This window comes from Bos javanicus, chromosome 17 (assembly GCF_032452875.1).
Source record: "Bos javanicus breed banteng chromosome 17, ARS-OSU_banteng_1.0, whole genome shotgun sequence".
NCBI classification, from domain to species: domain Eukaryota; kingdom Metazoa; phylum Chordata; class Mammalia; order Artiodactyla; family Bovidae; genus Bos; species Bos javanicus.
The window spans coordinates 35,199,283-35,217,193 of NC_083884.1; the positions used below are offsets into that span (position 1 = coordinate 35,199,283).

The following is a 17,911-nucleotide window of genomic DNA, read 5'->3' on the forward strand; positions in this document are numbered from 1 at the left end:
GTACTAGTCTGTTTTCCAGTCCAGTATAAAGTAAGAATCTTATAAGTCTTAACTCCCTCCTAACAAGTAAAAAGCTCTAGAAATTGAAAAATTAACAATTCTTTTTAGATCCCTCAGAAATGTGAGACTCGAGCACCCTAATCCGTTCAGGCTGCTATAACAAAATACCACAGACTAGGTGGTTTATAAACAACAGAACTGCATTTATCACACTCTGGAGGCTGGTAAGTCCAAGATCAAGAAGCCAGTATGGTCAGGTGAGAACTCTTCCTCTGGCTGGTAACTGACACCTTCTCACTGTGTGCTCACTTACTACTACACTACTAAAGGCGTACTTGCCACAGTTCCTTTTACCCAGTAAACCTTGTCTATCAAGAAAAAAACTGTAAGGCAGAATAAAAGGCTAACCAATATAGCTGGAAGAAATTGAGTTAGCATCAGAACCAGAGAATCAGCGAGAATGCTAGAATTATCAGACCAGTAATTTTTTAAAACTATGACTAATATGCTAAGGGCTCTAGTGGACAAAGTAGACGACATGCAAGAAAAGGGCAACATAGGCAGAGAAATGGAAATTCTAAGGCTCAAAGAGAAATGCTGAGATTTAACACTGTAACAGAAAAAAAAAGAATTCCCTTTTTGGGTTCATTGGTAGATTACACAGGGGCTGAGGAAATAATCTGTTTAAGTGAAGAGAAACATTCAAAATGGAAAAGCAAAGAGAAAACCGGACTAAAGAAAACAGTGAAAAAAAAATCAGAAAAGAATATCCAAGAACTGTGGACAACAAAATATGTAATATATGTGTATCTAAAATAGAAGATAGAGTAGAATATATTTAAAGCCATAATGACTGAGAATTTCCCCAAATTAATGTCTGACACCAAAATCCAAGATCAAGGAATATCAAAAATCAATAATGCCTTGAATATTCCAGCTACCACTACAGGATATCTATGCTGTCATATTATGGTCAATATTCAGTTTAAACCTAATAGTAAATAAATTACTTTAGATTAACAACATACCCTATAAAAGCAGACAGACATATATTAATATAATGAGTTATCTTCCCCAGCTGTCTGAGAGCTTGTAAGCTGCATGTGCTCTGAATAACTGCAGCTTTGTATAAACTGTTAACACAAAGAATGACATAAAAGTATATATTTTTTCATTTTGCCATGATTTCCCAGTAAAAATTCCAAGCTAACATAGGTATTACATTACATTTGTATAGTTTTGCTCATTACAGTTCTATAGTTTTAACTCAATTTACCCTCTACAAAAAGCAATTTTTTGAAGCGAATTTTTCATAATCTTGGCCCTCCCTATGCTGCTGTTATAAACATAATCCAACAAAAGGAAAATAAGGAAAATTAACACATGTAAGTTCAAACATTTTTCTGACAACAAGCTAAAAACTGAAGCAGAAAAAATGCTTATAAACGTGTCATTTTCTTAAGTGCCATAGATCCAGAAATGGCGACAAGGAAAACTAAAATTTTACAGTGATTATAATAAATGATTATACAATATAAAGTTTTACAAATCACTCCAGTAAAATCTTCACTGATCAGTACTTATTGGGAGGGTTGCTTTGAATTTGGAAAAGAGCTAAGATATGATACTCAGTGAATCTTCCCTCGTAGCTCAGTCGGTAAAAAATTTGCCTGCAATGTAGGAGACCCAGGTTTGAAATCTGGGTTGGGAAGATCTCCTGGAGAAGAAAATGGCAGCCCACCCTAGTATTCTTGCCTGGAGAATCCCATGGACAGAGGAGGCTGGCAGGCTACAGTTCATGCAGTTGCAAGAGTTGGACACGACTTAACAACTAAACCACGATGATACTCAGTAAGCTTGAAAGATCCATGCTGCTGCTAAGTCGCTTCAGTCATGTCCGACTCTGTGCAACACCATAGACTGAAGCCCACCAGGCTTCTCCATCCCTGGGATTCTCCAGGCAAGAACACTGGAGTGGGTTGCCATTTCCTTCTCCAATGCATGAAAGTGAAAAGTGAAAGGGAAGTTGCTCAGTTGTGTCTGACTCTTAGCGACCCCATGGACTGCAGCCTACCAGGCTCCTCCGTCCATGGGATTTTCCAGGCAAGAGTACTGGAGTGGGGTGCCATTGCCTTCTCCGGAAAGACCCATAGCACTCTCAAAATTAAATAAAATGTATAAAAGATATAGCATAATAATTAGTGCAAAGAAAAGATCAATAGATAATTATAATAATAATTCTTATAACTATTATCACCACTGTACCTTGGTTGCTGGCGATGTGTATAACCTTTTACAAGTTATTTTAACCAATTAAACTGAAAAAGGAATGTGTGACACATAAATGTTACTGAAATAAAACATGAACATGATGTATGATTAAAGATTTTCAGAAGTTAAAACAGGTCAGCAAATACATATTGTCAGTTTCCTACTTAGCTTTACTTAAAACATGATAGAAAGTATCGAACTTCCTTAAACTTTTCCATCAAAACCACCAACATAATGCTAAGGTAAAAACTCAACTGCTCTTCGGCCTTTTGGCTAAGATTAAGATAAAAACTACTCCTCTTAAGCCCTTCATAACGATGCCCAAAACAGTGAGCCTAATAAACAAACTACTAAGAAATACTTTGTTTATACAAGATGTATTAGAAGGAAATTACTATACACTGGTAATGAGACTTCTTTACATTTTAATCTTACCTATATACTAGCTGTTCAAATGCAGTGAGAGTTTGGCTCCTCAAAGTCCTCAAGGCACAATATGTTTTGAATAGCAAAAATTTCCAGATAAGGAGATCTTTGTACTGCTCAGATATTTTTATAATTTAAAAGTGACGTTTTAAAAAATGGCAAACCTTCTAAAATGGAAAAAACCAACATACTGTAAGACTGCTCAGATGTAGAACTGCTTGGCTCAAGAAACTGAATGAAAAGAAAATCTCCACATCCTTGGTTTCTTACTTAGATCTATATCAAAAGACATTCTCGTCATCTGTTACTTCTATCCTCTTTTTTTTTTTTTTAATTTTACTTTATTTTTTAACTTAACAATAATGTATTGGTTTTGCCATATATCAAAATGAATCCGCCATAGGTATACACGTGTTTTTGAGTCTTCTAAATGAACCTTTTTTTGCGGGGGCGGGGAGTGGAAGGGTGTAGGGGGTAGGTGGATACTGATTCAGCATCTTCATTTATAATGCTCTAAGTGTGATTACAGACACACAGGATTTGGAACCCAATGACTTGAATGCATGAGAAAAGACTCAATTTGATTCCCCTACACTAAGTGTGACTGAATGGCCTTCTGGCAGAGGGTAACATGGTGATCTCTCTACAAAATTAATTAGTATACCAAGGACGTCCATAGTCTTTCAAAATGTTTTCTCACTGTAGTTAAGTATCTATGTTGCTATCCTCTGTTAGATTTGAATACTGTTGCTATCAGCTACACTGAAAAGAACATTTATCATTTCTGTACCCTGAGCACAACTAACAAAGTTTTCTGAGTCCAGACTCACTTTTAGAGTTACTGTGTACAAAAACTATCGAATTTTTTGAGAAAAACATATCAGTCAGCTCTTGGTTAATTCTTTTTGGAGCTCTTTGACAAGTGAATGTATTCTATAGCTTACAAATAATTCTTTATAATAAAGATGATGATGCTTCTATGAAAATAATGCAAGTGACAAAATTCCAAAAGACTATCTTGGTGTTTAAAGTAAAATTAGTTCATAAATGACACTAACACATGGTGAAATCAGATTCTGCTAACAACCAGCTGATTGAACCTAAACTCTAGTTTCTGTAAGCCTACATTTCCTATTCAAAAATTAAACGTTTGGGTGCTTCTCTGTTAGACACTGTCTTGGACACGTGAGGTAAGAGGATAAAGATGTTACTGTTCCCTTGAGGGTGTCATAATTATTGGCATATATGAATAAGGGAATTAAATTAGATAGTATACAGGTTCTTCTAGTTTCAAAATTCTGTTAGTCTCTGTTGGTAACATAGAACACCTAAGTTATTTAATTCATTCATTTCAATAAAAATATTAGCAATTCAGAAAGATATTGATACCTCTAGTAGAATGCTTCTAAATAGAAAGGTATAATACTGGTCCAATTTGTTATCTGTAGAGAAACTGGGAGCTATAATTAATGCTGAAGATGAGGTGAAGGGAATTCTTTGGATTCTCATTTCCCATGCTGCCTTTGCCCTTTATTTCCACAGATCATTGAGAACTAGCTGGAGAATAGCATAATGAAAATGTTTTATGGACTGAGAAATATTCTTGGCTGACTTTCAAAGCTGCAGTAGGAAACAAAATCCATAAAACTGACATCCTAGGAAATCAAAACCAACTTCAAGTTTAAGAATAAATGTGTAATCACTAACATAATGAAATGATTTTAAAACTTTATTATCTGCTAGAGATAAAGGCAACACAACAATGGGAAAAAATGTTCAGCTACAGAAAGTACTAAAATTAGACTTTTCCAAGAGATTAATTTTCTTTTCCCTTCCGGAGTCAAGCCCCTTTCCCAAATTACCCCCCTTCAAAAGTCACAGTGCCATGTACTGAAGAGACTTTATGACATCTTAAAACAGGTCAGGAAACTACAGCCACAGTCTAAATCTGGCCAGCCAACTGTTTTTTATTTGATTACATATTCTCTGTAGCTCCTTTTGCATGGTAGCAAAAGAGATGAATAGCTCCAATAGAAACTGTATGGCCAAAAAAAGCAAAAAAATATTTACAAATTAGCCTGTTTCAGAAAACATTGCTAACCCTCATCTTCAAGAAATCTCATCACCATGATGCTAATATTAAATTGATTTTATTTTTCAATAGTAAAAATTTCACAACAATGACATGTATTTCAACTCCTTTAGTAAAGTAAAATTCCCTATTGTCCCTTCATATGATCTTTAAATTATAGACCAACAGTTGAAATATCCAATTTATATTTCAAAATTTTTTTCTAGTATAATTTTCAAATGTCATAAAGAATCCCAAATGGCAGGCATCTGAATTTGTTTCTTAAAACAAACCTCCCATACTCTCAAGGTCAATATTTAGGTGTGAAAAAGACCCAAGGAAGGATAGCCAGACATATACTGCCCTAAACACAAGCATTACTTATGATAATTTTCTTGGTGCATGCAAAATGCAAGCAAATTTTCATTTTAAAACCAAAATAGCTACAAGAGACTTAACACGTCCTAGAACAACAAGAAATAAGTCCCAATTCCTAATAAAATGCTGCATTAGGCCATCTCTCTAGGGAAAGTCTTACCTTTAATCCATTCTATAGTACTCAGCCACAATGCTTAGACAAAATGCAAAATACAAAATATTCATAGAAATCTGCTATACTTCATAAAACTCTTATAATAAGAAATCAGTTACACATGTTCCATTTATTCTTTTACTCTGTTTCTTTCAGCAGTTCTGTTTAATATTAAAAGTTCAACAATGTAAAAACTATGAGGTGATGAAGTATAAATTAGAAAAAAACTGCATACCAGGAAATATGCAATGAATTTAGCAACTTGAAACAGAGATATACAAAGTAAAAATAGTTAAAAGTATTTAATAAGTTGTTATTGCTAGAGTTTCTTACATAAAAAATATTCATTAAATATTTAGATACATGATAAATTTTACCCTGATATGAACATACTTTTTCTATCCCAAATCCTGAGAGTCTAAGAAGCAGTAGTATTATCATCCAACAAGCACTAAATTAGAGGACATAGGAGTTATGCTCCTCTTCTCTTAAATTCTAGGGGCTTCTATTCCTTCTAAAAAATAAAAGGTTGTACTAGATGATTTCTAAGAACTTTCTTAGCTACAAAATTTTATGATTTTATGAAATTTTAAATACCACCATGTGCATGCAGGCGTGCTCAGTCATGTCAGACTCTTTGTAAACCCATGGACTACAGCCTAAGTTATTTTCTCTTTCCATGGCTCCTCCGTCCATGGAATTTTCCAGACAAGAATACTGGAGTGGGTTGCCACTGCCTCCTCTAGGGATCTTCCCAACCCAAGGATCAAACTCACGTCTACTGTGTCTCCTGCATTGGTAGGCAGATTCTTTACCACTGAGCCACCTGGGAAGCCCAAATACTGCTATAAAATCACATTTAAAAATTTATAACCCTCTTTGAAAAGTGTCATTTACAGAATGATGCCTACAAAAATTTCTTCTATAGTGTTCGGTGTCATGAATTCACTAAAGTTACCTGAAATCTGGAAATACTGCAAAAGAGGCTATCCCATTTCCTGACCATTACTCTAACACTCAGAGCTCTTTTCAAAATGTTACTAAGCCTGGAATTTTCATTTTCAATGAAAGCTGGCTCAGAACTTATTTTTCCCCTGACCACTCCAAATGGAAATCAATTCAGGACTTTAAGTGCAGAAACAGCTATACAAGAAAACAGTTATTAATATCACAGATACTCTTAATACTTCACAGAATATATCAGTCAGTTTTTAACAGAGCACTTAATTTTTTCATTTTTCCATATATTTAACCATCTCTTTAATACTCTAGTCATAAAACAATATATCAACTATTTTTATATGGTAGCCTTAAGTTTTATAAAACACAATAGATCATCTTCTTTTTCTCCCAAATAATAATGTCTTTCTTCTATTTCTAAAATACAAACTTTTTTCATATTTAAAACTTTTGAAATCAGGATATTCCTTGGAGTTGTTGATTTCTCAATACCATTTCACAGTTTAGGGCTGCATTTTTCTTCAGTAATGGTATGTAAAATAATGGTATGTCTTACAACTAACCAAATCTAACTTACAAATTAGATTGCTGAAATGCCATAGTGCCTGTCACCTGTAGAATACTCTAATTTCCCAAATGCTTCAATATCCTCCACTACAATCTAAATCCTGTTGTAGGACTCATTTCTATCTATATTACTGTATTTCTATTTATATGGAAATGATCATTATTACAAGAATATCAATGCAGAAATTATGAGAAACAAGTTTTTTAAGCAGTTACTAAATGCCAGGCACTACAGAAAGCACTTTACATGTATTTAATTCCAACAACCTAGAATTTATTACTACTATCTCCATTTTAGAAATGAAACTAAAGCTTAAAGAGGTTAAGGTAATTGCTCTAGGTCCTGTTCTCTGTTTTACCCCCATGCAAAGCCTATTGCAGAAAGAGCGCTCAATAAATATTTACTTAACAAGTGAATGAATGAATGCTGCAAAGGAGTCTTATACTCACAGGCTCACAAAGAGAACATACAATAAATACAATCTTGAAAGGTTAATTAACTACTTAGACATGCAATCCTGAGATCTGTGGTGTGACAGTCAAATAAAAAAAGTGGCTCAGAGTATCTGCTCTGGAGTCAAAATACTTAAATTCAAATTTCAGCTCTGCTACTTGTGGTATATGATGTTGAATAAAGCAGTTATGGATCTAGATGCCTAAGTTTTCTCACCTGTAAATTGGAGATGAAAATAGGACCTACTCCTCCTGGGGTTGTGGTGATGATTAAAGGTTAATATAAACAAAAGGCCATAACATGGTGAGTGAAATCCAAAGGGAGTGATGCTATTTGTAAATTAAATAAATAAGATGGGCCTCTGCAGTCTTCAGAAATATGTTTCTAGTTTCAAATTTCTAGTTCTGCTTGAAGTCTGGAAGCAGGCAATTAATGCCAGCTACTAAGGATGATTCAGGATCCAGTGACTAGCTGGAACATCCGAGAAAGAGAAAGCTTTTCTAGGAATCTCTGGATTAGTCTAGTGGCCATTCCCTCAGTCAGAGGAGTCTGGGCCAAGAGAATATAGTATATGTTCTATATATACATAGACCATCCTATATGTCTTCACCTCTGGGGACAGAACTGTTGCCTAAGACAAAACTGACTTATGATTTACTACCCAGAGTATACCCTTCCTGACTATAATCCTGAAAAAGGTAAAATTTTAAGCTAGTTGGGAGGCAGGGCAGAGTACTGGAGCCAACTGTACAATAACCTGCTTTGCATTAATGTAGGGACTTTTTTGTGAATTTTTTTTAATCTGTAAAGCACTTAAAACAGTTTCTAGAATATGGTAAGCAGTAAGTGAATGTTCCCCAATATTATTATTAGCTCAGAATAATTCAAATCTCTTCCCTACCTCAGTGCCTTTTCTCTCTACCATATTATCCATCTTCCAAAGAGCTATGCTACTTCAACAGCATTTTCAATTTTCCCAAATATTACAGAGATCATTAAAGCACTTCACAAAGGGAATCTTACAACACTTTCTCCAACTCACAAAACAAAATCAGACAAAAAAATCTTATCCAGAACACCCATAATTTAAATGGGCATACAGAAAATGAGAAGTAAGTATCAGGCTTATTTATTTTTGAAGTCCCACAGACACTTAAATGGGGCACAGGAAAGGAGACAATCATGGTTATAAGTAGACATTTTTGTGAGCATGAAATAAGACACTTTTATAAGTAGAAATCTCTCTTTCTGAAAGCACAAATATTTCTAAAGCTAAGCAAATGGTATGTCTATACTCTATTTACAATGTGCAGGTTGCAACCCTCAGTTTCATGGCTAATTTGAGTAAACTCAAATAGTCAAAATAATTGAGTTAACATCCTGGATAGTATGGACGAGCATATATTATGATTCATGGCTCAATTTGTTAAACATCTTACGTGTGGAAATCTAAATCATGATAAGAAGAAAGTTTTCTTAGGCACTATCTTTTTTGGATTAGTCATATGAGTTTGATCTGAATGTTATCATAGAAAATAAAAAAATGAAAGCAATGCCTAAAATTATAGAGAAAATTAATAGTTTACGGAATTTAAAAATTTCCCTGTTTTCCTATGTTTTCTATTTCTTTAACAATGCCTAAACCTGGTTTATTATTTGGGGAATTTTATACTTTGCTATCTATCAACAGATATGTTTTCCAATTTCTAGAAACTATGTCCAATTCAAATGGCTAAAGAACAAAAACATATGTGTCAAGATTTTGTTTGTTTTAGTTTTCAGGTAATAGCACTCCAACTAGACAAAACAATAACTTTCTAGGCAATGTTAGCTCATTATACAATTACAGGGAAAAAACAATTGAAAACAGAGTATCATTCTATGAGATTCTTATGGCTATAAAAACCAAACTGATTAAGACTTAGTGTAGCTAAAGTACAACTGCAATTTTCTATTTGTACTATTAACATTACATTGCGTAGTCAGCCTTACCTTTGTTTTCAAAGCGTCAACTAACTTGACCAAAATTTTTCTGTGCAAAGGAAACTACATAGAATTTATTTGAATGAGTCACTAAGGAAGGACTCACAATATGATGAAGACGATTAAAGAAAATGATATCTAGAGGCTGCAAATTATTAACAGCTCTAATACATATGCCAATTCCTCCTGAGCCAAAATGCCTACAAAACCAGGTTATTTCTACCGAGTATCTTGTCTGGTTTCTCACACATATTTCAAAGGCATTTTATGAGAACTCTGCTATATATTCCACCTACCATCTGGTTCATATTTAACAATGTTTCCCATCCTGTTCCTTTTTAGGCTCCAAAAACAGATGTCTCTGATGGCACATAAATGTGGCAGATGACCCTAATTCAGCAAACTTCTCTGGCTTCTTATTCTTCCCTTGCATCAAGGTGAACTTAAGCTATTTGTAACCTTTTGTTCCATCTCACCTCAGAAGTAATAAAGTGGTAATATGAAATAATTTTAAGGATATAAGAAAAAAAAAAGTGAATTGAAAGTTTTCTTTTAAGCCAAATGTATTAATAATATTAATAAATAAAATCTGTATAAAAAGTGCTAGTTCCTCTACACTGTAGTTGCTAATATACAGTTATTAGCGGCAGTCTTATATTTCTTACCTGCCCCTTTCAACTGCTAAGGCATCAAGTTCATCAAAGAAAATAATGGAAGGAGCCACTGCTCTTGCCTTTCGGAAGATCTGGTGGAAAGAGTGCCACATTAGCTAAAGATCAGCAAACTTCAGAAAACTCCATTACTGGTTTTAGTTTGAAAACTATTAGAACCAAATCAATTATGTACCAGTCAACCAGCTCAATCACTTTGTATACAACCTGTAACAGATGTATTCACACTTCATAATGGATGTAAAATACCTTCTATCATGGTGCTTACTTGCAAACAGACAAGACATCAATACATATTCTTAAAGGTGTGTAGGAGACAATTTGGCTTAAGTAATCAGACAATCTCAGTTAAAATCCCGCCTCTGCCACTTAGTAACTGTGTGATTTTCAGCAGATAACTTTACTTCTCTAAACTTCAAGTTCCATATCTCTAAAAATGGAGATTATGATAAATGCCGGCCTCAAAAGTTTAAGAACTGAATTTAAAAAGATGGCAACACATTTAGTATAATGCCTGGAACATGGTAACAGCTCAGTAAATGACAGTTATTATTATCTATCATAAACACAAGTTTAAAAGAAAAATAATAATGTATAAAATCAGCCAAAGTTTAGCATATAAAATACCCATAAACCTAAAAGTCATATGCCTTGCTCATTTCTCTGAAGACTATATGGAAAAACATAGTTAACACTTGGAAGAGAATAGATTGGATAGACCAGAAGTCAATCAGGCTATCAAAATCAAAGACTGGCTGGACAGCCATGGGGCAATATGCAGAAATGGGCTAGAAAAAGTCAGTACAGGCAGAAAGAAATTCAAATTTGTGTTAACTGGCACAAATTTGTGTGACCAGGCCCTCATTTTCTGGTCACAATTATGATGACCATAAAAATACACAATAGTTACCAAAACATTAGTATTAATAAGCACCACCTTTTTCATATTTTTAATCAAGAAGGGTGCTATCATTATCAGTTAATATTTTATATGGTCACCATCATCTATATTTCAGAGAGAAAAAAGAAACAAAAAGTAACTTAAAACTTTTTCTCAGATGCAAAACAAAGTATTCCAATCTCTAATACTCTTGGTTGGTACCCACATATTTCATAAATGGAGACAATCCATTCCACTGCTCTTTATGTATTTCTGTCCTTGAACAGCATCTGGGAAGATACACGATGCCCATGTGAGGCAGGCCAGCCTTTGTTTAGGAGAGCCAAAACTTATGGCCAAACTGCTATAGTTTACCCCACTTCAGTGCCTTGATTTTGCATGAATTTCCCAATTGTGCAGCTTTAGCAGTATGAAGTAATCAGCAGGCCAATCACTAACTTTAAAATTTAAGAGAGAAGGGGGATGCATTTTCTAAATCACTAGTCAAAGGTAAAGTAAATAAAATAAGGAGAGTACATTGAAATTTTCATACACTAATAAGCTTCTCTGATTTAAAGGACTACCTGGTTTAAAGGATTTAAATCTCATTTTAACATCATGTGTTAGTTGTTAAGTATAAACATATCCTTTTTTTTTTTTAATGAGATGCTGACAGTTGTTAAAAAAATATATTTGCTAAAACTAGAGGCTAGAAATATTATGATGTTTAAAAACAAAGACTATGTATTGTAGATAACCAAAATTACATTTAAAAATAATATTTGCCTGAAGAAAAAAATATACCACTAGAATTTAGATTTGGAAATTCTAAATCTGTAACCCCATATAAAATGGAAACTAGAGGACAGAAGTGTGGTTCTCCTATGCAGAGTCCCACTTTAAGGCATAATCTTACCTCTCTAACTGCTCTTTCAGATTCACCAACATACTTGTTCATTAATTCAGGCCCCTGCATGAAAAGAAAACAACTGTTCAGCATCTTTATAAATCCAGTTACATGATTATGTCTAAAAAAAAGAGAAAATACACACATAAAAAAAGAGAAAAAAAAATCTGCTTTTCATTAAATTAGTTCCTCTTGCATGCTTATTTTTATTGGGTGTTATTTATGCTTCAAAAATTAAAGCCATTTTGTATTCTAAAAACTGCACATCAGTATATAGTATCTGTGACTAAACATGATAGTTAAACATCTTAATCATCCACCCACACATCCATCCATACTTTTACTATGTAACAAACATGGTGCTAGGCACTGAAGACAGAACAGTCTAGTACTAGAACAGCATGGCTCTCTGACAAGAAGCAAGATCTCAGGGCTATTCTTTTTATGACTCTATGATAATTCTCAAAAAAAGGAATGGGAATCATGTAATCAATGACATTATCTGTTTCCAATATTATTATTTTTAATCATTATCACGCAAACTCTGTATTACTGTTATTGTTCTTGCAGCAACTCTCCATAAAAGTCAATAGTGTAACATAAAATAGTAATCCAGTGAAGCCATTTTTTAAAGTAAGCAATATACTTAATGCATATATATACTGCCCTCTAATTATCTGGCTTTAACTAAAGGAAAGTAGTTAGATAATTTGGAGAAATGATTACTGATCTCCATAGAGCTGACTCTAAAAAGATGACTTGAATATCAGTGCTGGAATAAGACTACGATCATTTCATGACATGAGAATACAATATGCTGCTACTGATAACAGACAGATTAACTTGTTTTAAAAATCTGATGTCCAAGCAAACAGACAATAAATACTTTGTTGAAAATGTGAAAATATGGCCTATAGCCTTAACCTTTAAGCCTTAACCATTAAGCCTTCACTTAATGACCCAGTGAAGGCTCATTCCACCACTACCTAGAGGTAGGCTACAGAAAACTCTGTGGGTAAGAAAGACTGCTTTTTTCCTCCAAAAGCAAAAGGAAAAAAACAAAAACAAAAATCAAACCAATTTGAAAATCAAACCTAGGAAGTTAGCACTGAGAAGAAAATCTGGGTTAGAATAATTCAATTATTACTAACAGGTCACAGTAGTAATGAAAAGTTCTGTAAGGACTCTAGAAAACATGTGATTTTGTACAGTACATGCTAAGGAATTATATCTGGATGCCTGACCTAAAAACGCAATGCCACTAGCTGAACTGACATGTTACCTGAACCCAAAATTCTATTTTTTGCATGACTTAAAAAAATTAATTTATTTATTTAAATTGAAGGCTAATTACTTTACAATACTGTGGTGGTTTTTGTCATAAATCAACACGAATCAGCCATGGATATACATGTATCTCCCCATCCTGAACCCCCTCCCACCTCTCTCTCTACCCCATTCCTCTGGGTTGTCCCAGAGCACCAGCTTTGAGTGCCCTGCTTCATCCATCAAACTTGCACTGGTCATCTATTTTACATATGTAACATACATGTTTCAATGTTATTCTATCCAATTGTCCCACTCTCGACCTCTCCCACATATTCCAAGTCTGTTCTTTTTTTTTTTTTTTCCAAGTCTATTCTTTACATCTGTGTCTCTTATGCTGTCTTGCATACAGTGTCGTTGTTACCATCTTTCTGAATTCCATACATATGTGTTAATATACTATATTGGTGTTTCTCTTTCTGACTTCTTCACTCTGTATAATAGGCTCCAGTGTCACTCACCTCATTAGAACTGACTCAAATGCATTCTTTTTCATAACTAAGGAATAATCCATTGTGTATATGTACAACAACATCCTTATCCATTCTTCTGCCAATGGACATTTAGGTTGCCTCCATGTCCTAGTTATTGTAAATAGTGCTGCAATGAATATTGGGGTACATGTGTCTCTTTCAATTCTGGCTTCCTCAGTGTATATGCCTAGCAGTGGGATTGCTGGGTCGTATGGCAGTTCTATTTCAAGATTTTTAAGAAATCTCCACACTGTTCTCCATTGTAGCTGTACTAGTTTGCATTCCCACCAACAGTGTAAGAAGGTTCCCTTTTCTCCACACTCACTCCAGCATTTATTGTTTGTAGACGTTTTGATGGCAGTCATTCTGACTGGTGTGAGATGGTACCTCATTGTGGTTTTGATTTGCATTTCTCTGATAATGAGTGATGATGAGCATCTATTCATGTGTTTGTTAGCCATCTTTATGTCTTCTTTGGAGAAATGTCAGGTTTAGTTCTTTGGCCCATTTTTTGATTGGGTTGTTTATTTTTCTGGTATTGAGCTGCATGAGCTGCTAGTATATTTTTAAGATTAATTCTTTGTCAGTTACTTAATTTGCTATTGTTTTCTCCCATTCTGAAGACTGTTTTTTCACCTTGCTCATAATTTCCTTCGTTGTGCAAAAGCTTTTAATTAGGTCCCTTTAGTTTTCATTTCCATTACTCTGGGAGGTGGGGCATAGAGGATCTTACTGTGATTTATGCCAGAGAATGTTCTACTTATGTTTTCCTCTAAGAGTTTTACAGTTTCTGGTCTTACATTTAGATCTTTAATCCGTTTTGAGTTTATTTTTGTGTATGGTGTTAGAAAGTGTCTAGTTTCATTCTTTTATAGGTGGTTGACCAGTTTTCCCAGCACCATTTGTTAAAGAGATTGTCTTTTCTCCACTGTATATCTTTGCCTACCTTGTCAAAGATAAGGTGCCCATAGGTGCGTGGATTTATCTCTGGGCTTTCTATTTTGTTCCATTGATCTATATTTCTGTCTTTGTGCCAGTACCATACTGTCTTGATAACTGTAGCTTTGTAGTATAGTCTGAAGTCAAGCAGGTTGATGCCTCCAGTTCCATACTTCTTTCTCAATATTGCTTTGGCTATTCAAGGTTTTTTTGTGTCTTCATACAAATTGTGAAATTATTTGCTCTAGTTCTGTGAAACATACCATTGGTAGCTTCATAGGGATTGACCTGAATCTATAGATTGCTTTGGGTAATATACTCATTTTCACTACATAGATTCTCCCAATCCATGAACATAGTATATCTGTCTGTCTATTTGTGTCATCTTTGATTTCTATCATCCGTGTTTTCTACATACAGGTCTTTATTATAGTTTTCTATACACAGGTGTTTTGTTTCTTTAGGTAAACTGATTCCTAAGCATTTTATTCTTTTTGTTGCAATGGTGAATGGGGTTGTTTCCTTACTTTCTCTTTCTGTATTCTCATTGTTAGTGCATAGGAATGCAAAGGAATTCTGTGTATTAATTTTATATCCTGCAACTTTACTATATTTATTGATTAGCTCTAGTAATTTTTTTTGGGGTGGGGGGGAAGGCAATGGCACCCACTCCAGTACTCTTGCCTGGAAAATCCCATGGACGGAGGAGCCTGGTAGGCTGCAGTCCATGGGGTCGTGAAGAGTCGGACACAACTGAGCGACTTCACTTTCACTTTTCACTTTCATGCATTGGAGAAGGAAATGGCAACCCATTCCAGTGTTCTTGCCTGGAGAATCCCAGGGACGGGGGAGCCTGGTGGGCTGCCATCTATGGGGTTGCACAGAGTCAGACACGACTGAAGCGACTTAGCAGCAGTAATTTTTGGTGGCTTCTTTAGGGTTTTCTATGTAGAGGATCATGTCATCTTCAAACAGTGAAGAGTTTTACTTCTTTTCGAATCTGGATTCCTTTTACTGCCTTTTCTTCTCTGATTGCTACAGCTAGGACTTCCAAAACTATGTTGAATAGTAGTGGTGAGAGTGGGCACCCTTGTTTTGTTCCTGATTTTAGAGGAAATACTTTCCATTTTTTGCCATTGAGGGTAATGTTTGCTGTGGTTTTGCCATATATGGCTTTTATGTTGAAGTATGTTTCTTCTATGCCTGCTTTCTGGACAGTTTTTATCATAAATCGGTGTTGAATTTTGTCAAAGGCTTTCTCTGCATCTACTGAGATAATCATATGGTTTTTATCTTTCAATTTATTAATATAGTGTATCACACCAATTTATTTGCAAATACTGAAAAATCCTTGCATCCCTAGGAGAAAGCCACTTGGTCATCATGTATGATCTTTTTACTATGTAGCTGGCTGAATCCAAAATTCTTTATGAAGTCATCATCACTAAGGAAGGTAATTTTGAATTTGAAGTTCCAACTGTCAAAAATTTCTTATTTTCTTGTACAACAAACTGTAAAAGATTAAATTCAGTTTCAAAGATAAATACATTTTAACACTAACAGAAAACTTAAGGGATCATAAGCTGTGCTGCTATACTTTTTGTTCTATTTGAGGTCAAATATACATCACTGCAGAGAAGGCAATGGCACCCTACTCCAGTACTCTTGCCTGGAAAATCCATGGACGGAGGAGCCTGGGGGGCTGCAGTCCACGGGGCCTCGCAGAGTCAGATACGACTGAGCGACTTCACTTTCACTTTTCACTTTTATGCATTGGAGAAGGAAATGGCAACCCACTCCAGTGTTCTTGCCTGGAGAATCCCAGAGACAGAGGAGCCTGGTAGGAGGCTGTCTATGGGGTCGCACAGAGTCGGACACTACTGAAGCGACTTAGCAGCAGCAGCAGCAGCATACATCCAATTATTAAAAACAGAAGAAAATAGCAACTAGCGACAGCAAATTTTACGAAATACTGCTAAATGCTTAATATGCATTATCCCCCTAACTGCTTACAACACACCTTTGAGGCGAATACTCTTATCATAATTTTAGAGAAAAAAATATTGAAGTGAAAAAAAGGTTAAGTAATTTACACAACTTAGTCACACAACTTAGTAGATGACAGAACAGATATTGAAGCCTCTTAATCGTTATGCTGACAATTAGAGAAAATGCCCCAAATGGTTAGCCACCAATAAGCAAAAAAGATAAGCAACAGATTAGAATACAAACATTATGTGAGCTACTCACAGAATTTTATTAGTGAAAGAACTTCAGGAGAATCATTTACTCTAAGCTATCTCACTTAAAGCCTGAGGAAAACAAAGCAAAAGAAATTAAGTGAAATACCAAAAGTCCTAGACAAACTAAATGACAGAAAATAGAGGATTTGAGTTTCCAGAATACTAATACTACACTTTCTAAAAACTGTATGTCCTCTGATTTTCAAGTTCTAAAAAGAAAAAAATAAATAAAAAAGGAAATGTCCTCTTAAGACTAGACACAATAGCAGCAATTCAAATTCAAAGGTTTTTGTTGGAAGAGATCAGGTGGCAAGGGCAAAGTCTAATTTTCAATAAATAGCTGCTAGCGTGGCTTAGTTTGAACATTCTTTGGCACTGCCTTTCTTTGGGATTGGAATGAAAACCGATCTTTTCCAGTCCTGTGGCCACTGCTGAGTTTACCAAATTTGCTGGCATACTGAGTGCAGCACATTCACAACATCATCTTTTAAGATTTGAAATAGCTCAATTAGAATTTCATCACCTCCACTAGCTTTGTTCGTAGTGATGCTTCCTAAGGCCCATTTGACTTCACATTCCAGGATGTCTGGCTCTAGGAGAGTGATCACACCATCATGGTTATCTAGATCATGAAGATCTTTTTTGAATAGTTCTTCTGTGTATTCTTGCCACCTTTTCTTAATATCTGCTGCTTCTGTTACATTCATACCATTTCTTTCCTTTACTGTGCCCATCTTTGCATGAAATGTTCCCTTGGTATCTCTAATTTTCTTCAAGAGATCTCTAGTCTTTCCCATTCCATTGTTTTCCTCTATATCTTTGCATTGATCACTGAGGAAGGCTTTCTTATCTCTCCCTGGTATTCTTTGGAACTCTGCATTCAAATGGGATATCTTTCCTTTTCTCCTTTGCCTTTTGCTTCTTTTCTTTTGCAGCTATTTGTAAGGCCTCCTCAGACAACCACTTTGCCTTTTTGCATTTCTTTTTCTTGGGGATGGTCTTGATTACTGCCTCTTGTACACTGTCATGAACCTCTGTCCATAGTTCTTCAGGCACTTTGTCTGTCAGACCTAATCCCTTGAATCTATTTGTCACTTCCACTAAATAATCGTAAGGGATTTGATTTAGGTCATACCTGAATGGTCTAGTGGTTTTCCCTACTTTCTTCAATTCAAGTCTGAATTTGGCAATAAGGAGTTTATGACCTG

The 17,911-nt window shown here is 35.0% G+C and overlaps 1 protein-coding gene across 6 annotated transcripts in view; it reads right to left on the reverse strand.

Annotated features, from left to right (window-relative positions):
* AFG2A (AFG2 AAA ATPase homolog A) overlaps positions 1-17,911 on the reverse strand; it is a 323,918-nt gene that overhangs the window by 223,140 nt on the left and 82,867 nt on the right. For all 6 annotated transcript variants that reach the window (XM_061384242.1, XM_061384246.1, XM_061384245.1 and 3 more), the window contains exons 12-13: positions 11,732-11,785; positions 9,930-10,009 (exon numbers count right to left, since the gene is read on the reverse strand). In XM_061384242.1, coding sequence (XP_061240226.1) covers positions 9,930-10,009; positions 11,732-11,785 — 134 coding nt within the window. The remainder of the gene's footprint in view (positions 1-9,929; positions 10,010-11,731; positions 11,786-17,911) is intronic.